Below are 19,846 nucleotides of genomic sequence, written 5' to 3' on the forward strand. Positions count from 1 at the left end.
TTAAAGATATTCTGAAGTTGGAATTAAGTTATACCTAATGTAGTTTTTTAATAAGTATGTTTTTAGGGTTCCGTGTGAAGGGCTTCACCGAAGAGGCAGGGAGGGTTTTCATTCATCCTCCATATTATTGTAACCCTCCCTCCGCGAAGGGAATGACAGGCTGACGCTCTTGTTCCGTACCTCAAATAGAACCCTTATTAGTCTATTGAATAGAAGCAGGCGTTACTTTGCGGAAGTTCATCATGAATAGATAATAAAAATATTTATTTTGCTATCATCCGCGAAAAGTCGATGAACCCAAGCGACAACGTCACCCAGGTCCTACATAGCACGTTGTAGAGTCAACATCTCCTGAGGATGCTCCGATCTCGGGGTGAAACGTACGTAGAGAGTATTTTGTAGCACTGGGTCTGGGTGACGTTGTCACATGGGTTCGTCGGCTTTTTGCGGATGATAGCAAAATAAATTGAAAAAATTATCTATGCCTTATTTGTCTGTCTGTCAAGAACTTTTATATCAGAAACTTCTAAAATCATTAGACTTGACAAGAAGCAATGTTTTGCATCACACATAATTAAAACCACTATAATAGTTCTTGCTAACTAGTTTCAGGCAGGCGTTTTATAGTAGTATTCAATTTGTATTAGAAACGTCAGTCACTATCTATCATTGTATAAAACAATATTAAAATAAATATTATTAGACGCCCTTAGATAATCGTTCCGCCCATCTACTCTGCTTCTGCTACTCGCAAAGCTTAAGTGGCTTTCAATACGGGGAAATACGGGAATATATATATAGCCTATAACCTTCCTCGATAAATGGGCTATCTAACACAGAAATAATTTTTCAAATCGGACCAGTAGTTCCTGTGATCAACGCGTTCAACCAACCAAACAAACAACCAAATTTTCCAGTTTCATAATATTAATATAGATATGCAAAATGCATTTAACAGTAGTCCAAAGTCCTAAGCTAAGCTTGTTCCCCAGAGTAATTTTTCGTTAGATTAATTTTCAGTGTTACGAAATCTTTAGTAATTTCCTTCATAACATTATTGTACAGGACCCTCCGTTAGCGATCCCGACGTCTCGCACTTCCTTGCTTTTTTTTGTTGAGATAAAAAAGTAACAGTCATGTCAATGATAAGGCACTTTATGTATCAGTTATACCTATTTCGAATCAGTTTGACAAAATTGCGGACATTGCCTGCATGTTAATGCAACAAGTTAAGTTGCGCCACAAGTTGCAAAACTTGGCAAAAGTAACGCAATCTACAATCAGAATTTAGATCTTAAAACTTGGCCAAGTGGCGAGCGAACCCCAACACGGATGTAGCCGTGACTAAGAAGCCAATTGAGTTTCCTTTTAGTTTAATCGGCAACTGGTTTTAGGTGTCGGAAAATTGTAACAGTTATTATAACTGAATGGTTTGGGATACAAAATTAAACAATTTAAATTGTCATGTTGTGTTTGAACTTTTATTCCGGTTCCGACTCTCGTAGTACCTACAAAACTTGAACACTGATAGGATCATTTGCGTGTCAGTTTGTTCGTCCGTCGCAGTAAATATTTTCCGAATTTACTGAACCAAATTATTTTATACTACGTTATAGTTGACATTAGCGTATCAAGGATTATTTCCTAAAGGGGGTCTGGCCCCCGACATCAAGTCTATTATTAGTATTATAATAGAATTCCATATTGGTAGCTCGGAATCCTAGGGTGGGCACGGCCCACCCGGCCCCCCTCCTATGTAGCGTACGGTAACGTATGGTTTGCGGAACAAGGGATTGATCAATCTGATGTTCAATGAAATGCCAATAACAAAGCAACACGTAACAGGACATGTCAGGTACATTTCGTACAATTTTCTACCAAGCTCCCGTCCACCTAGGACCTCGTGTTAGGCCTCGTGTGCTTCTAGTTTCACCGGCAACAAAAAATACCCTTAAGACTTGTAAACAACTCTAACAGTATAGTATGCAATTAGTAATGATTTCAGAGATTGGATTGGGTTGATTCCCAGGTCGGGTCTATTAATATCATCATCTTCATCTCAGCCGATGGGTATCATCAATCATCATCATTCAACTGCTGCTGATTTCTAAACATCACGATCCTGAGCCGCCTGCATCCAGCGAATCCCTGCGACTCGCTTGATGTCGTCAGTCAACCTGGTGGGGGGTCGACCAACCCAACACTGCGCTTCCTAGTGTGGGGTCGCCATTCCAGCATCCCGGGACCCCAATGTCCATCGTCTATTAAGGATTTTACATTTCCTAAATTGGCTCACCCTACCTTTGAACTCCTACTTGAACTTGAACCAAGTTAGCCCTCATCTAAAAGAAATCTACGTCCATCCAAACTCATAATTCAAGTTAAACTAAATGAGCAAGCGTCCTTTAGATAAATACTTAGGTACAAGTCCGATTACTCCATACCTGTAAAAGTGCTTTGCTTTTACAATTTGGGCCACTCGTCCACATCCGGCGCGAGCATCGCAGTTCCATTGAACCATCTGTGTGGCGAACTTTCATACATCGGCACTTTAATAGTGAATAATGAATTATAACCGGTACGTCGAGGATTTGCGCGCGGCAAAGGTCAATGATCATCTGTAGATCCGCCTCGCCGCCCCCGTGACCCTGTCCTGTGCTGGCGCCAACACAAGTAAATGTTGACTATCGATTGCTGTGGGAACTTAATGGTTTGATCGATGTTTTCTCGAGCTGATAAATGATGTGTGCTATATGAAAGAAACCTACTTTGGTTTTATAATTATTGCCCTACTGTGGCTACTCCATAATCCCCTCTCCAATTAGGATGAAGGCGTGGCGTGTCAGCTGTTGAAATAAGCTAATGATGATTTTATAAGTTTAGTAATTAAATCTCAGCAATTAAATTAGATGGTAGCTTATAATAGTTGATGCAATTTCAGAACTCCTGGCTCATAATACCTTAAGGGTTCATTTACACGAGCAGCTACTGCTAACTGCACTCGACTGCAGTCGTCGGTAGCAGTTGCCAGCTGCCGTTGGCAACGTGCTGCTCGTATAAATGCTAAGCCACATAACATCAAGTACTATAATACTGTGTGCCTTCAACTTCAACTGTATGTCCATCATTTAAATAAATAGTTTGTAAACTCACTGGATTTTCCCTAAAAACTATGACTTGCCAAAAAAAATATTTGGCTTAGGGAATCTAAAGTAAACTTTCACAAGAACACGTTACCGCGCCTATCTATGGCGGATTGGCTTGTTCAACAATTAGATGTCACCGATAACCAAGATGGCGATTACAACAATAATAATTTAGTTTGTTGTTGACAGAAATATGTGGAGTCGTCGTTGGGCTGGGCTGGTGAACGCGGCGAGGATTCGAGCTACGACTCGGAGTGCGAGGACGACGGCGGGCACCGCGCCGCCTCGCGCACTCCCTCCGACACGCTCGCGGCGGAGTTTGCGGAGTATGTCACCCTCGCGCCGCCGCAGCCTAACCAGGTATGGAGTCAATATTAAACTTTTTGGGATTACCTTATCGCGCGTTACATGCGCTTGAAACACGCACAATAATCAAAATGGGACAGGCTTACCTTCGCTGTTCCTGCGCTGCGGTCATCGGGACGAAAGCACGGCGTCGCACAGCCGTAACTGAGTTGGCGCCTGGGTGACGTCAACGCGATGTACAACTAATACATTCCCAACTATATGATCACACGACGCGTTTTTAAAACACGATGCTTTTTTTTCGACCAGTGTTGCATTTTCAATTTTGGGCGTTGGAAATAGACCTTCTTTTAACTTCATACTTTGCCATCAAGCGATCATTGTGCAAATGGGATTCCTTTTCGAGTTGATTGAATTTTTGCGCATTGACGCTGTAATTACATGATCGATAATGTAGGTTAGTATATCTAATACCTTCCTTTTTTAGATGCGTGCGTAGAGTCGCGGGCAAGATGTGTTAAATCATGTTGTGATTATACTTCTCGATAACTCCATGTACATTTAACAATTAACAATAATTAATATATAGATTGTAAGACACGTATTTTAATAAAAAATATTTTCGCTCAAATTAGAATGAGTTGATAAAATATGCAATTATTGTTTAATATTGCATAATCCGTAGGTATAAATTATCAAGTTTAACTCTGGCTATAGGACAACTATAGGTAAATGCAGTTCTTATATTATGGTTTTGCTGATACTTGTACGAAAAACTACTTATTGTTATTCATTAATATCATCTATACTAATATTATAAAGCTGAAGAGTTTGTTTGTTTGTTTGATTGAACGCGCTAATCTCAGGAACTACTGGTCCGATTTGAAAAATTCTTTCAGTGTTAGATAGCCCATTTATCGAGGAAGGCTATAGGCTATATTTTATGCCCGTATTCCCACGGGAACGGGAACCAAGCGGGTGAAACCGCGCGGCGTCTACTTGTCAGGTATAAACGGTCCCTTCCGATACGGTGGTAGTCTTTAGAAATACTTTACGTTTCTAAATTTTACACTACCTACTACTTGAAATAAATGAATTTTGATCTTGATTCCGTATTTTTCTTTCTAGGCCAAAATAGAGTTCGCAGTGAAGCTGGGTTACTCTGAGCGACTAGCCAGGACCGCGCTACAGCGGCTGGGGCCCGACCCCCCCCGCAACGAGTTGTTGGCCGAGCTCATCAACCTCGCATCCAAGAGACCTCCGCGCTTGCCCTCCCCCCCGCCGCCCATCGAGCCGGAGCTCCTCCCGGACCGCGCTCCGCTGAGACACATCGTTATAGATGGCAGCAATGTTGCTATGAGGTAAGGGAACCTTGTTTTTTTTCTCTACAGGTTAGCCCTTGACTACAGTCTCACCTAATGGTAAATGATGATGCAATCTAATATGGAAGCGGGCTAACTTGTTAGGAGTAGGATGAAATCCACACTCCTTTCCGTTTCTACACGACATCGTACGGGACGCTAAATCGCTTAGAAGTACGTCTTTGTCGGTAGGGTGGTAACTAGCCACAGCCGATGCCTCCCACCAGCCAGACCTGAACCAATTAAGAAAAAAGAACTTTTTTCATTATCAGTTATTAGCCATATCCACCAAGGTTGGCGAGCTGGTAATGTTTGACCGAGTAACGATGTTAATCATAATTCCTATTTCCTCCATATAGGGGAGAGCATTTGGAGTTTAAACCCACTAAGGTTAGTTAACGGGCTGATAATGCTTGACTATGTAACGATGTTAATGATAATGTTCGAGGCAAGGAGAAGGACACTAACAGTCTGACTTTGAGCTGCTACTGACAATTTCTCAGAAGAATAGTCCGACCCATATACAAGTCACTAGATCAATGCGGATTTTTTTAGTTTTAATCTGAAAAGTACAATGAGGTTCAAATTAATAACAGATGCTCAAGTGTGAATCCCTGAATCTCTACGTAAAACGCAACACAGTCAAAAGATAGATAAAGATTAATGCCGCATATATTGACGTTTAGAGAATCAAAATTTATTGGGTGCTTCCCTCTATTAAACCTTGAACCATTAAGTTTCTCCATCAATCCAGGTTTGATTAGAAAAAATGTTTGGTTTCATAACTTTACGAATGTTACTAAATTATGTTTAAGTTTATTCAGAACCCTCGGTACCTATTTTTATGCTTATTAGATAATACTCCAGCCAACCGGGCGTGCGATACGGACGAATGCGAAGATATTTGGCTGTTTATTCAAATAGCATTTTGTTAATTCAAGTTAATTTTTTTTTTCAGCCACGGAAATAAGGAGGTGTTTTCATGCAGGGGTATCGAAATATGCGTGGACTGGTTCCGGGCAAGGGGCCACAAGGAAATAACGGTGTTCGTGCCGAAATGGCGGAAGGAAGCCTCCCGTCCCGACAACCCAGTGGCCGACCGCGACGCTCTCGAGCGACTGGAAAGAAATCGCGTACTCGTTTACACTCCTAGCCGCCTTTTGGGGGGAAAACGACTCATTTGCTACGACGACAGGTACATCGTACGACTCGCGGCCGAGACTGACGGAATCGTCGTCTCCAACGACAACTACAGGGATCTTGCTGCGGAGAGTCCTGAATTCCGAAAGGTAGTCGAGGAGCGGCTGTTGATGTTCTCATTTGTCAACGACAGATTCATGCCTCCGGACGATCCGCTCGGCAGATCGGGGCCAACTTTGGACGCGTTTCTCCGCGCGCCGCCGTCCCGCAGCGATCCGCCGCCCGCCTGCCCCTACGGCCGCAAGTGCACGTACGGCAACAAATGTAAGTTCCACCACCCGGAGCGAGCGGGGCGGCCGCACAAATCGGTCGCAGAGAAACTGTCGGAGCGCGCTGCGCGTAAAGCGCGCGATTTGCACACGTTGAGTCTCCCTCCGGGCGGAAGGCCCGTCGATACCAAGAAACCTCTAGCGCGAGCTCACTCCGCGACGCCGCGGCTGGCGGACATGAGTCTCGTGTCACATTTCGATCGCGCGCAAATTCCTGGACCGTCGCAACCTCCGCCGGATCCGAATCCGCATCGAAAACTTGCCCGACAACTCACTTTGAACCCGAACTGTGACCCGCGGCTTCATTCTGCAGCCGCTCGCGTGTCGTCCGCGCCGGTCGGTGCGGCGGCCGCCATAGCTCCTCGTATGACGGGAATTTCCCTCTCGCCTTGCGCTTCCGAAGGAGCGCTGCAGCATTGGGAAGCGAGGCGACGGATGCATTTCCACTTGGCGGGAATATTCCCCGAAGCGCAAGTCACAGAAGCGATGGCCACGTACCCGGACGAGACGGACCCGCAAAAGATGTGCGCCATCCTTCTAGACCGATACAGACCGAGCGAGTCCACTTTGCCGCGGCCGGCGCATTGATGTCGGTAACTTATGAATGAACGAGAAATATCGATTGTGAATGACAAATAATTACAATCTAATTTCTCTCGTGTAAATAGCTTGTTGATCTTTGAATTATTCCCAATTTCCCACAAGAAATTGCTGTTTTACATTCATTGGATCAATGCATTATGTAGAGTGATGAACGGCGGTATTGTTGTAATGGCTGCCTTTCTATCTAATTGAGAATAACGTATACGGCATTTGACGTTTCTACTCCCATAAGATAGCCTTTTAGACATCTTATCTTATATATTCATATCTTCTATTAAAACTTTAAATATTCTAAATGTAGATAAAATAAGTGTCACATAGACAATGACACACCTGAGATAAACTTATGCTATAGCATTAGCTGCTATAATATTGTAAACTTATGGTCTTCTAAATACTTCTTAATTTTGTTTAGAAGTGTGTTAAGAAATCCATGTGCGTATTTTATCCTGTGCCAACCGCGTTCATGACCAACATTACTTCAACAGCCAGTAAAGGCATTTAAACTTTGTACATTCACACGTATTGTTCGTCGTACGCTTCTGAGAAGCGCGCGTCTTATTTAATTATTATTATTGTTATTTAAGTTTAGATATAAGGATGTACAAATACTACTGAATTCTCACAAACAACAACACTACATCAATTAATTTACAACATTAAATATACATTTTTTGTTACTTGCACATCATAAAATATGTAATGACTAAATTTTATTAATAAATACATTATAATTTGCAATAAAATTATAGTTTTGTTCAATTAATCACACTCACATACTAAAGTAATAGATAATATCTAAGCTTATAGGTGTTATTCAATCATCGCTTTGAAGGCAAATGTCATCAGATATTTCGCATTACACATATAAAGCTCCTTATTCGAGGGGGATACATGCCTAAAATTCCGCAAATAAGGAATGGTAATTTGTATGGGATTGTAGAAGATTGTTGTTCTTTGTTGTAAATGATGATTTAGCCGACATAAAGAAACTGCTATACAGTGACATAGTGGTCGTAAAGTTTGTTTCACTTTTTGTAAAAGTTGGCCGGGGTATTCAAATATGCCTCTGCTTTTAAATAAAAGATACCAAATGATTGTAACATCCACTTGATACGCAAATAAGGGATTTTGATACAGGAACCGCGAATAAGCAGCTTTGACTATAATTATTTATTCCCTAAAGTAATCGTACATGTATTTGCTAACCTATAAAAATCCATACAAAACTCCTTTTATGTGAAATAATATAAGTATATTCAATTCATCTATTGCAAGGTAATATTGTGTACATTTTGTGATGGTATAAATTATATTTGGTACTATGTATCAAGTAAAATGTTAAGTAGCATAGTTTTATTAATGTAATTCTTTATGTAGGTCTTAAGTGAACAATATATTTTATAGACTGACCAGAAAAACATAGAACCTGTATTGGGGATCCACCAGGACTTTTTAGCAGTCTGCGATTAGCATGCTAGTTAGAAATTAGAGAATCAAATGGGTTAGAACTCAGAGCCATAAAGCCAGTTTATAAAAAATAAATTGTTTTTTTTTTCGCAATAAGGTGTTTAATTTTTCTGGTCAGGCTATTCATTAGTCAGTATAAGACATATTAATCACGGAATGTATGTGATTAAATTATAGGCTACATCCCAAATGTTCTACAATGTTTCGCTTTTAAGCATACCATATAGATGAGTTCTCTCGCGTGGTACAGGGGTGCGGGGGTTTAAAGGGACATAGAAGGATGGAAGAGGGGCAGCAAACTCATTTTTCATTCATTCATTCGTTCGTTCATCAATAGGCAAGCGAATATCTGCTTGACTCTGCGCCACGAATGAAGTCCTCGCGGCTAAAACCTGAACTAAAATTGACAACGCCTTACACAAATGGCAATAAGACCGCCATTACCAGATGACAATGAGCGCCATTAAGACATTAGCGCCGAGTCTACGGGACTTGTTTCGTGGCGCGGAGTATACTTTCCACTTTTCGTGCTCCCTTCTGGTCACATCCCATGACTTATGCAGTTTGCGTAAAGAAAGGAAGTAAATAGAGTAATAATGGTCATATCTGTTAAGTTCATTTAAGATACCCTGACGGCCAGATATTGAAATAGTAATTATACTATCGTATTGTTAATATACTGTTATATTGTACACCATTTGTTGTTTGATTTTTTATTAAATTGAACTGTTAAAAAACTTAAATGCAATGCATCAAATGTAAGATAAATATTATCTACTTGTATCTTTTGTGCTATACCCCGTTTAATTATAATGGAGTGTAGTACATTATTTTAGGTTGTTATTTGATAATCAAATATGTAATTAATTTTAGGTTTACAATTATAAATACTAACATTCAACTGACAATTAGTATTTAGTAATATTTCCAATAAGGAATTTAAGATTTTGTCTATGTTGACAGTATAGCAATGCATAGCTGTAAGAATAAAGTATCTCATTAGAATTTGTCCATTATTTTACCAAATCCTAGAATTAATTATAGACAAATTTTAAATAGTAACAGGAGTCTTAGCACATACAGGAGAAGTACTGCCTTGTATGGTTGCCAGTGAAATTAAAGACATGATGCATATAACGCATGTCACAGTTAGGGATGACTAATAACTCAATAAGGGATGTTTTTCTTTAGTTCAGTTGACAGTTGACAGTAGTTGACACTTTTTTTTTAATGGTTTTAAATTGTTCATTGTCTTTCTATTATATTAGATTGAAAAAAAATCAGCCATGACGGTCTATATTTCAACTGTTTCATGACATCACTTTAACAAATCACTTACAAATGGAGGATTTGACAAAAATATTAGTTAATAATTATTCTGACGTTTAGTACATCATATAACATTGTGACGTCACAAAATGGACAACAGTGTTTTTGAAGTTTGGAAAATTTGAAAAAATCCATGATTTTTAAATTCAGTTTTATAAGAAATCGTTTTATTAATTAATATATTACGGACCCTTATTCCATGTACTACATAAAATTAATATTGTTTATATTAAACTTAATAAGTACTTTATTACACAAATTAGAGATTCACCATATTTGGTTACCAGCAATTAAACTACTACACAAACTGATGATTTTATAAAAATATTCATAAAAAACTAATATATAAAAAAAAAAGTTAAGTAATAGTAAAATTAAAGACATAAATTTTGTTAACATTTTTATTTGAATTAACTTAAGTAATATTTACATCATCACAAAATTTATGTTATGACTTAGCCTTTTTTACTCTGTTAGGATTGTTTGCTATTCTTTTTAACATCATTGCCATGTAGGCTTTTCTATCATTTGCAGGTTTACTGCTATTAGTATTATCTTGTGGTAATTTAATAAATTGCTGTCCTGTAAACTGATTCCCTTTAGTGTCTTGCTGACTATCAGTTGGATTAAATGCTCTAGTTTTCTTATCTGTTCTATACACATACGGACAGTATGTATCAACATCCATTTTTGAATCATCCACTTTTTCACTACTCACTACATTTTCAGTATTATTTTCAGCACAAGTTACAGAAGGTGTCAATTTTGTATCCTGTTTGTAGTTTTTAAATATTTCATGTATCTGACAACTTAAATCAGGTAAGCAGTTGTTTTTTACTCCTAAACAACTTGTTTTTAAGCCAAAATATGATAGACTTAACTGTCTCAGACCTTTTAAGCATATAATTGAGACATTGGATGAAATACATGCCTCGATGACTGGATGAACAATTGCTTGAGGATTGACATCTGCTTCTACTAAAACTGCACAACAATCTTGTGTTTTGACAGCACTACAACATGTTGATATTCCAAAGAAGAGCCCCTCAACTTTTCTGCAAAGTGACAACTTATTTATAAATATGAAAATTAGGTATCATCATTATCAACCCATATTAGGCTCACTGCTGGGTTTGAGACCAGTAGTCCACCACGCTACAATCCGGCCCAATGTGGATTGGTAGACTTCACACATGCAGAGAATTAAGAAAATTCTTGGGTATGCAGGTTTCCTCACAATGATTTTTCCTTCACTGTTTGAGACATGTGACATTTAATTTCTTAAAATGCACACAACTGAAAAGTTGGAGACAGATTCGAACCCACACCCTCCATAATTGGAGTATAAAAATGGTATAACTAATATGGCTAATCTTTCAAGGAAATAAGTTACAAAGTACAACTTTTATTTAACTTAGAGGTTAGTTATGAATTAATTAAATAAGTATATTTATCCAATTCAATAAATTTCTAAGAAGAAAAACGTTCAACTAGAATTCGAAAAACTTACTGTATAGGCGGTGGCTGAGGTCTTTCCTTTTTAGGTTTTAATTTTATATCATTCCAATGAGGTTTAATGAATGGGGTTATATGTACACGGTGCTTTTGTAGGGCTGTTTGCAGGACAGTTTTTTCCGTTTCAGTTATCACAGGCCTAGAAATTGATATTTTGATATGGCTACTTTACATTAAAACAGTAATTAATTAGTTGTAAGTAATTAATTAGCAGTAGTTTAAAATAAATAATCACCAAAACACCGGATCAGGGCGACATATTACATTTTTAATAGTTTTCTTAATTTTGCTTTTGCTGAGTGTACTTTTCTTTTTTAATTTTTGCGCTTCCATATTTTTTTTAGATTTTAGCTTAAAATTAATGTTTCAATTAAAGTTTCTAATTTAGAAAATTCAATGAAGAAACAGAAAGTTGAAATTCAGAAAATACAAACAAATAATGACTTTGACATTGACAAATAGCAGAGACAAGATTTCTTTCAAACGTGGCTATGGAGTCTAGCCTATTTGGAAAGCAATAGCATCGAGCAAAATACTATCAAGTTAAATGCAAGTAAACCGTGTCAAGTGCTGACGTTTCAGAATATAATGCGATAGGCTGCACCTCTAAGGGCTGCGCTATACAAGATTTTACATATTATCAGCGGCAATGTAGGTGAGGAGCGCGGCGGTAGGGCACCCCGCGCGCAGTTTGTTTCGATTTTGAACTTTATGACATGCGACTGCGCGTAGCGACAACCGGAGCTTAGAACCGATTCGTCATGAAGATTGAAAATTGCAGATTGCGCGGATGACTGTTGACACCTCGTGGGCATCTGCATGTTTACGCGCGGTTTTCATTTTTGTGGGATTACGGGAACAAAATATAGTTGCTATGTTACTCGCTTATAATGTCGCTTTTTATTGGTGAAAATTAAAAAAAAACCGGTTTAGTGGTTTAGGCGTGAAATCGCAGCAAACAAACAAACTTCTGCTTAATAGGAGAGGGGTCTTTGAGCTTAGACCCAATTCGCTGATTTAATGAGGGTTAGTTTATTTATCACCTATAGGTAAGCAGATCTACCTGTAGGTACCTAACTTTACTACCTACCTATCTATATATTTAAGTAGCGAACGTCCGTGTGGAATTTAGTTTATCACAAACCCCTTGGGAATCATGGATTTTTCCGGGATCAAAACTAGCTTATGTGTTAATCCAGACAATATCTCTATTTCATTTTCAGGTGATTCGGTTCAGTAGCCGAGGCGTGAAAGAGTAACAAATATTCATACCGTCAAAATCATCAGGTTTTCGCAAATCTCGGGAATCCGTGGATTTTTTCGGGATAAAAATCTATGTGTTAATCGAGAGCAAAATCTATTTCCATTCCAAATTTTAGTCAAATCGCTTCAGTAGTAGCGGAGTCAAAGAGTAACAAATATCCAAACAAACATACATCTATACAAATTTTCGAGTTTATAATAGTAATAGGATTACGTGTAGGTACCTACATATCTAATTAGTATCTAATCCCGCGTCAATTTGTGTAACAATTATTTATTTCTAATTCGGAATCTTCGGAATAATATTTGTAAACTAAATCTCTAAAACCAATTGAAATGAATGCCCATTGCCTACAAGTTTTACGATGTCTAAAACACAATAAGTATATCGTCTTTCCGTTTGGAAGAGCACAATAAATCTCTTACTAAGAAATGAGAGTTGCAAAAAGGTCGCTTTTTTGTCGGCGCCCAGGCAGTTGGCGAATACCGTATTGTTCCGGAACAGAAATAGGGCGGGGGATGTAATAATGACTGCAGTAGGGTGCAATGGAACTTTTACCTGAGCTCCGGTAATGCACGGAGGGGTGGTTTAGTATCATTTAGTGCGTATTTGGTGTTAGTTGTGTTATACAAATGAGTGCGAGAAGCAAAATTGAGAAATGGTTGCTTGCTGACTGGAGTACCGGGAATAATAATCTCCCTGTGGTGGGTGAAGATGTGAAAATCATGACTTTGCAGCCAAACGAGGGTGCCGTGGAAGAAGAAATGGTTTGTAAGTATTTCATTGGTCTTAACACGTGGCTTTTTGTCAACTTATTACTTAGGTAGGTAGGTACCTACTTATATTTATCAAACAACAAGTTAGGATGCATTTTGAGAGTTCGTCTTATATGAATCTGCTTTAGGAGTCCACCCACTTTCACTTGATACATGACCAAAATTTATGTCAGTTAATATGTAGGTGATAAGTACCTAGGTACGAATTTAAATGATAGATTATATTATTTTCAAATTATCTTTCTTAAATATTATGACCATCCAATTCTCGTCCAACTTGGAAAATCTGTATTAGGAGTGGGTACGACAAAAAGGGCGGGGATCAAACCAAAACCCCTCGGTGATGAATCCGGTCCGTTTACCGTTGAGCTATTGAGGCTTTTTATAGGTACGATGTGCAATAACTAGGTACGTACAGATATGAATTGATTCGCGCCAAAACAGTACAGAAACGTACGTTCGCGTCATTTCTAACTTATACCTTATACCACGGAATTATAAAGTGGTTTTTCTTTGTTCTGTGGTTTTTCCTCTAATGGTTAGGTATGTATGTAGAAGATAAAAGAGATTCGTAAGTTTCTTATTTTTAAAATTGGAACTTAGGTACGTAAACCATACTCGTAAAACCAATCTGTATACTTACTAAATATCTCCTTGCAGACGAACGACCCCTTTTGGAACAACAACTGCGCCTCACGAAAGCGAATGAAAGTAAGAATTCAAAAGACGATAATATTCCTTGCGAAGGCAGAGACTATTCACCAAGCGGCTCTTCCTGGGCTCCTAGTGATGAGGAATCTTCTTCTGATGAGTCCGACGTAAGTGTATTTTGTAGAATTGTGCCTAAATTAATTAATTCATCAACAGAAGGTAAATTACTCATTGACTTGGTTTTCTTTTTTAAATCGCAAATAGGAATCTATTACTTGCCTAGGTATTTCCTTATATCCAGTTTATTGTAGAAAAGTACTGATAAATCTCGAAAAAATAACCGGTTTGGGGACTTATTAACCGACTTCATATCTATTATAACGTTAATAAGTGTAAATATAAGTCTGTTTCGTAAACTCACTTGTTTAAAAATTGTTAAATTAATTGCAGCAGGACAAAGAAACAAAAACAATGAAAATGGAACAATACATACAACATTATGCTAAGAGAAGGAACGGAAAAAATGTACCTCTCCCTGTACATAGACCTAACGCGGTCGTAAACGTTTTAAAAGAACGCCAAAACAATTTAAACAATAGATCTAATGATCAAAGCCGAAAAAGGAAGCACAAAGAAACTCGAGGCGGTCATAAGTCTTTACCTGATTCTACTAAAAAACATTTGACTGCACCTAAAGTTTTTGTGGATCGAATAAATGTAAACAAAAAAAATATTATGGACATGAAAGCTAGTTTTGACGAATTATTTAAAATTATCGAAAACATGAAGCCTGAAAGCGAAAGGCGTACAAGTAACTTTGATAACACACAAGCTCAATCAATGCTATTCAATGAACATAGTAATAGAAATAATCCAAACCACAATAATATAGATGTATATGAAATGAATGAAAATGATAGCGAGAAAAGTCGAAGTGAAGATTCAAATCGTTCAGACGACAATGTTCTTATTAGCAATAAGTACAGCAAAGTACGCGAAACAGGAGATGACCAAAATCAACAAAATGTTGACAAACAAAATAACGTGTCACACAACGAATTAGACGAATGGGTGTGTATTAGATTTTATTATAGAACTTAAGGTTGATGGACTAATAAATCATAAAAGATATTGTTCTTAACGATTTTTGTGTCGATTGTCTATTCAAATCTCTAATGTAAAATACATCAAACTTGATACAAATCCTTTTGAATTTTTTCCGTAACTTCTCTCCAACTAACCTAAAACCAGAAGAGATCCTATACAGCATTTATCATTCCAGGTGCCAATTGGAAGTGGAAAGACATTGATACATAAGGATAAATTTAGGAAAGTAAATTGGAAGTCGTACACGATTGCAACTAGGACGTTATTGCTGGCCACCTTTCCAAGAAGGTAAGAATATTTAGACAGTATTTTTGTATGAAATAAGGCCACGCGTTTCTAACATTAAATGCATCCGTTAGCAGGTGTAGATGTGGCCCAAGATGAAACGCGCTAGCTTTAAAAATGCCTATTCACCCTCGTTGTTTCTTAAGAATCAAGATAGTCAGACCTCAGAAGGGCATTTCAGACCTTAATCATGCGTATGAGTCTATGAGAAAACATGTATCAAAAACGCTTTGTACGAATCTTACTGCACTCAAAGACGGATAAAACTCTGTTGAGTTTTATCCGTCAACAACAACAACATAATTGAAAATTAGTACATAAGACATGAGTGTAAATTAATACAATAATCACTGACTTCTACCAGGTAGGGAATTCACATGGGAATTCAAAAATATTAACTGACTTTGGTCATCTACGTTTTGTTGCTACTCGTCTATTGATATCTGTCGCCATCTAATGGAGCGTTTTCAAATACACAGTATCCGCCAACTAAAACGACCAATGGTTTTAATAATTCCCGTCTGCCATCGCCATCTACGATTATAGCTCATTGGACCAATATCATTAAATCCAGTTCGACAAATATTTCTGTTTATTCGTACAATATATTTCTTATAGATATTTTATTCTGGCTTAAATATCCAGGTTATTACACATTTATTTATATTTCAGGATATTAGCGACTCACTCGTTAACAGGAAAACGGTCACCAGCCTTTCAAGATAAACCAGCGAAAATGTGTCTAGATCCGAAAATTGTTTCAGACATCATTATTGAAATCACATCAAAATTTAATGTCAAGGAAAATCTAGTGAGGTATGGCGTATTCTAATGAATACTAAGATTTTTAAACATATGTTCTTCTCGAAATAACAAAAAAATATATATAATAGTACATTATCATTACTTATCTAATTCTTGCTTTTTCATAAACAAAATTTTGTGGAAAGCATTTCAAATTAATTAATTATCTCTATTTCAATTTCAGGAGTGCAATCACGACAAAATGTGCTGACGAATGCAAAATGTTCAAAATGAGAACACTAAACAAAAACAAATTAACAAAACTCAAAGAGAACGCACCGCCGTTGAGAAGAGACAAACTGGAACTTAGACAAGTGAAAAACGAGATTAAAGGAGCGCAAGAAAAGTAAAAACAATCCATAGATGAATCTCAATATCGTTTCGTAGTTAAAGATTCATCAACAGGATTATTCTCTAACTCTAAAATGGTTAATGGTTTTCTATTCTTCCAAGAAACTGAGAGTTTGTGAATAACCCAGTAGTTAAAGCAATAATACTTAATTAATTATTTAAGATGGAATTACCAAAGGATTATTTCGAATTCTAAGCTGACATGATGACTTATGTTTTTAATTTTAAGTGTTTAACAGTACCATTAATACTCATTACTTATAGTTTAAGCTATTTAAGTTGTATTAAACACTTCATTTCTCATCTTTATATTATTTTGAGCCTGTTTCCTTCTAAATTATATTATAGAACGGATTACGAATTGGCATATACAGATATAATATGGATTTTCTAATATTCACCTGATTTACTTTGGAAAGTATGCTCTGGCAATTCACAATGTAGTGTATACAATGAATAGAATTCACAATGTACTTACTCTTTCTCCTTTGTGCCACAGAACAGCGAAACGTCGTGAGCTTATTAATAGTGAGTACAGCAATGAGGATGATATTCCGTTAACTCTCACGAAACATTTCACATCTACGTTTCTTATCTTGCTTGCTTATAGACCATATTTGTTTTCTATCAGGAATTATAATCAAGCGCAAGCTTACTTAGTAAGTTATTTAATAACAATAAAAATACTTTATATAATAATATTTATAAGCTTTAACTTAACTGAAACAATGAGGTTTAAATATAAAATCACTTAAATAAACGCTATAACAATAATCGTTTAAATTATAGTTAAATATATCAATCAATGTCAATTTCCTTGCTGAAATATCCCTAAAGGAGAAAGTATCAAGTCAGTGTTAGTACTGGCAATGACTGCTCTCATCAGCATCATGTCATCGGGGGTGTACCGCCACCCACTGAGCTGGCCCAAGCTCTGCAACTTGGGACATGTCTCCATCAATAGCTCTACAGTCTCCACTGTCAGTCGAGGTGCGTTTGGAAACCAAATGGCCTCAAGGTTATCAAACCTGTATCGTCGTAGCATCCTGAAAATAATAAAAAAAAAAATCACAAGACGTCACATCATTATGTCATTTAAAAAACAGGGTTTTTAAACTGCTCTAACATGTAGCACCAGATCAGAGTCTGCCAAGACAAATTCCAAGAGCTGAAACTCAATGGATTTCTCTTGTTCACTTTTGTAGTTACTATAGCCACCTTCTATTGTACGAGATCATCGAAGATACACAAATAAAGCTAATTTGAGTTAAACCGATGATCAGAATGTGTCAAGTTTAGTTTCCTTTCTAAGATTTGACCCACATATTAATTACGAATAATTAAAACCTTCTATAAGCATAAATTCATAGATTCAGTAAATTATTATCAGGGTCTGCTAAAAATAACAAACAAAATGTTTAAAGGTTTTCATAAACAATCAATTGTTTGTTTGAGCATCTGGTTAATCTTGGTTACGAAATCCTTGGTAAACAAAACCAAAGCGATATTTTAGGCTGGGACTGTTTACAATTTATTTTCTTGTTTTAAACAAATACGCACTCTCAATCTTTAAAGATCTACATAATTGTTTACGCACTTGCGCGTTCGAAAACAAGTGCAGATGTTTTAATTTTATTCACACAAGACAAAGAAACTTACCGCGCCATATCTTGATCATCTAATTTAATTTCATCACCGATGATGAGCTTTTTGAGCTTAGGGCTACCTGTCATGAGGTACTTTAAACAGGATGGTGACAAATTCCCTTGAATAATTTCAAAGTGTTCCAATTTATTGAACGGAACTTCCTCTTCGTGTGTAGCGGTCTGGATCGAGTAGAATTCCAAACTTTCCAAATTTTGACAAGTTTCCGCTATTCTCGTAAAATTAAATGATCCTTTAGAAGCAGATAGCATAAGCGTCACAATTTTATACCCTATCTTATCCAGCAGCTGATGTAACTCGTGGCACTGAAATTTGTTTAACTTAATCTTATTCAAGTAATGAAGATCTTTTAATAATTGTAGCACGCCTTGGTCTGGCTCTTCTATATAAATTGTTTCTATCGATGGACATAATTCAGTTACCGCTTTCATTGTTCTAATATTCGTTTGTACATCGTGAACGTATTGCAGTTTCGTTTTGAAGTTAGGCGGACATTCATTATTATAAATATAGTTTAACGCCTTTCCAACGTACGAATAACTTCCCAGGTTTGTAAGATTAGGCAGTTTTCGTATAAGAAGTGCAACGTCTGTGTGATCAATATTTTCTTCACCGTACGTTCCTATATTTACAACAGTTAAACTCTGAGTCAGCTGTGGGTTTCCCGATAACATAGCGTCAATGCCAATCTCAGTGATATCTGTTTCACCAGACACATCTAGCAGTTTTAATACTTTGTTATGTTCCCCAATGAACTTGAGAACTTCATCGTTAGCAATGTAAGGTATATTTAGAGCGGTCAAGTTTGTCAGATTCTTTATTATCTGGTACAAAAGCGAGAGCTGCTCGTCTTTAACCCACACACCTTTCAAATTAAGAGAGGTTAGGTGTCGGCCTTGCTCCGCAATCAGTTCAAGGACTTTTCTGTAATAGGGACACGGGAATATTCCTGTAGCTAAACTCCTGACGTTCTCTTTCAAGAGCAATTTCATTGTAAAATATCTAATAGACGGATCGAGGTATTCGCTATTCAATATTAAATTGAGTATATCTTGGAATATATCACTCGTCGCACCCATACTTTCGTAGTAAGACGACACCATAGCGAACGGCAAAGCCACATCTTCCTCGGTAGTCACTCTGGATAAAGTGTGGATCAATTGTCTAGCTACCAAAGATAAGGTGACTTCTTGCAACGGTAAAACTGGACACCTGGGCGACATTTTCACAGCACTATGTTTTTTTTTAACTACGTATCACTTAAAAAATGAAATATCACCAAGATTCACAATTTTTTGAGCATTACTAAAGTACTGCCACTTTCGATTTTCTGAACAGAAAGAAAAGAAAATTCTCCGGAGCTATTTAGCGCGCGCGCATCTCTCGGCTGGCGCGGTGCCAGTACTATATAATTCAAACTCACAAATTCGAGCTTTATTTATAGAACTTTTATATGCAAAGCTTGTTTACAGCTGGTGTCGTACACAATAATATGATCTTTTAATCGCATTGTATCGGGACGTGAGTCATCCATTCTTAAAAATATTAATTAGCTAGCGGACGCCCGCGACTTCGTACGCGTGGATTTAAGCTTTTAACAAATCCCGCGGGAACCATACATATAAAACTTCCTTTTCAATCACTCTATCTATTAAAAAAACCGCATCAAAATTCGTTGCGTTGTTTTAAAGATTAAAGCATACATAGGGACAGAGAAAGCGACTTTGTTTTATACTACGTTGTG

At 37.3% G+C, this 19,846-nt stretch overlaps 4 protein-coding genes across 10 annotated transcripts in view; 2 read left to right on the forward strand and 2 right to left on the reverse strand.

The window, feature by feature from the left end:
* The window catches only part of LOC112045239 (probable ribonuclease ZC3H12B), a 31,938-nt gene extending 22,578 nt beyond the window's left edge, over positions 1–9,360 (forward strand). For both annotated transcript variants that reach the window (XM_024081345.2, XM_024081346.2), the window contains exons 2-4: positions 3,336–3,506; positions 4,581–4,813; positions 5,772–9,360. In XM_024081345.2, coding sequence (XP_023937113.1) covers positions 3,336–3,506; positions 4,581–4,813; positions 5,772–6,870 — 1,503 coding nt within the window. In that variant the 3' untranslated portion in view covers positions 6,871–9,360. The remainder of the gene's footprint in view (positions 1–3,335; positions 3,507–4,580; positions 4,814–5,771) is intronic.
* A 711-nt stretch (positions 9,361–10,071) lies between these two features.
* Positions 10,072–11,638, reverse strand: LOC112045250 (uncharacterized). 3 transcript variants are annotated; one of them, XM_052887279.1, is made up of 3 exons: positions 11,435–11,638; positions 11,195–11,362; positions 10,072–10,739 (listed from the first exon to the last, which is right to left on the reverse strand). In XM_052887279.1, exons 1-3 carry the CDS (start codon positions 11,530–11,532, stop codon positions 10,133–10,135), a joined length of 873 nt encoding a protein of 290 aa, XP_052743239.1. In that variant the 5' UTR covers positions 11,533–11,638; the 3' UTR covers positions 10,072–10,132. The 3 variants fall into 3 exon arrangements, with proteins under 3 accessions (XP_052743239.1, XP_023937130.2, XP_052743240.1); XM_024081362.2 differs by having other exon boundaries at positions 11,195–11,338; positions 11,435–11,637; XM_052887280.1 differs by having other exon boundaries at positions 11,195–11,338; positions 11,464–11,603.
* A 165-nt stretch (positions 11,639–11,803) lies between these two features.
* LOC112045244 (early boundary activity protein 2-like) lies at positions 11,804–16,740 on the forward strand. 4 transcript variants are annotated; one of them, XM_024081353.2, is made up of 7 exons: positions 11,833–12,248; positions 12,423–13,234; positions 13,900–14,057; positions 14,341–14,961; positions 15,173–15,285; positions 15,955–16,098; positions 16,271–16,740. In XM_024081353.2, exons 2-7 carry the CDS (start codon positions 13,096–13,098, stop codon positions 16,434–16,436), a joined length of 1,341 nt encoding a protein of 446 aa, XP_023937121.2. In that variant the 5' UTR covers positions 11,833–12,248; positions 12,423–13,095; the 3' UTR covers positions 16,437–16,740. The 4 variants fall into 4 exon arrangements, with proteins under 4 accessions (XP_023937122.2, XP_023937121.2, XP_052743234.1 ...); XM_052887274.1 differs by having other exon boundaries at positions 11,833–12,225; XM_024081354.2 differs by having other exon boundaries at positions 11,804–13,234; positions 14,344–14,961.
* Positions 16,741–17,121: 381 nt separating this feature from the next.
* On the reverse strand, positions 17,122–19,533 carry LOC112045241 (uncharacterized). The gene is made up of 2 exons (XM_024081349.2): positions 18,097–19,533; positions 17,122–17,483 (listed from the first exon to the last, which is right to left on the reverse strand). Exons 1-2 carry the CDS (start codon positions 19,323–19,325, stop codon positions 17,246–17,248), a joined length of 1,467 nt encoding a protein of 488 aa, XP_023937117.2. The 5' UTR covers positions 19,326–19,533; the 3' UTR covers positions 17,122–17,245.
* Positions 19,534–19,846: the final 313 nt, after the last annotated feature.

Source organism: Bicyclus anynana, chromosome 19 (genome assembly GCF_947172395.1).
Source record: "Bicyclus anynana chromosome 19, ilBicAnyn1.1, whole genome shotgun sequence".
NCBI classification, from domain to species: Eukaryota; Metazoa; Arthropoda; class Insecta; order Lepidoptera; family Nymphalidae; genus Bicyclus; species Bicyclus anynana.

Excerpts from the sequence above, each read along its gene's own strand:
- LOC112045241 (XM_024081349.2), bottom strand. The coding sequence starts at position 19,325 with ATGTCGCCCAGGTGTCCAGTTTTACCGTTGCAAGAAGTCACCTTATCT. Across the intron at positions 17,484-18,096 it reads GATGATCAAGATATGGCGCG|GATGCTACGACGATACAGGT; the intron begins GTAAGTTTCTTT and ends TATTATTTTCAG.
- LOC112045250 (XM_052887279.1), bottom strand. The coding sequence starts at position 11,532 with ATGGAAGCGCAAAAATTAAAAAAGAAAAGTACACTCAGCAAAAGCAAA. Across the intron at positions 11,363-11,434 it reads CGCCCTGATCCGGTGTTTTG|CCATATCAAAATATCAATTT; the intron begins GTGATTATTTAT and ends AATGTAAAGTAG. Across the intron at positions 10,740-11,194 it reads CCTCAGCCACCGCCTATACA|AAAAGTTGAGGGGCTCTTCT; the intron begins GTAAGTTTTTCG and ends GTCACTTTGCAG.
- LOC112045244 (XM_024081353.2), top strand. The coding sequence starts at position 13,096 with ATGAGTGCGAGAAGCAAAATTGAGAAATGGTTGCTTGCTGACTGGAGT. Across the intron at positions 15,286-15,954 it reads CTGGCCACCTTTCCAAGAAG|GATATTAGCGACTCACTCGT; the intron begins GTAAGAATATTT and ends TTTATATTTCAG. Across the intron at positions 16,099-16,270 it reads GTCAAGGAAAATCTAGTGAG|GAGTGCAATCACGACAAAAT; the intron begins GTATGGCGTATT and ends TTTCAATTTCAG.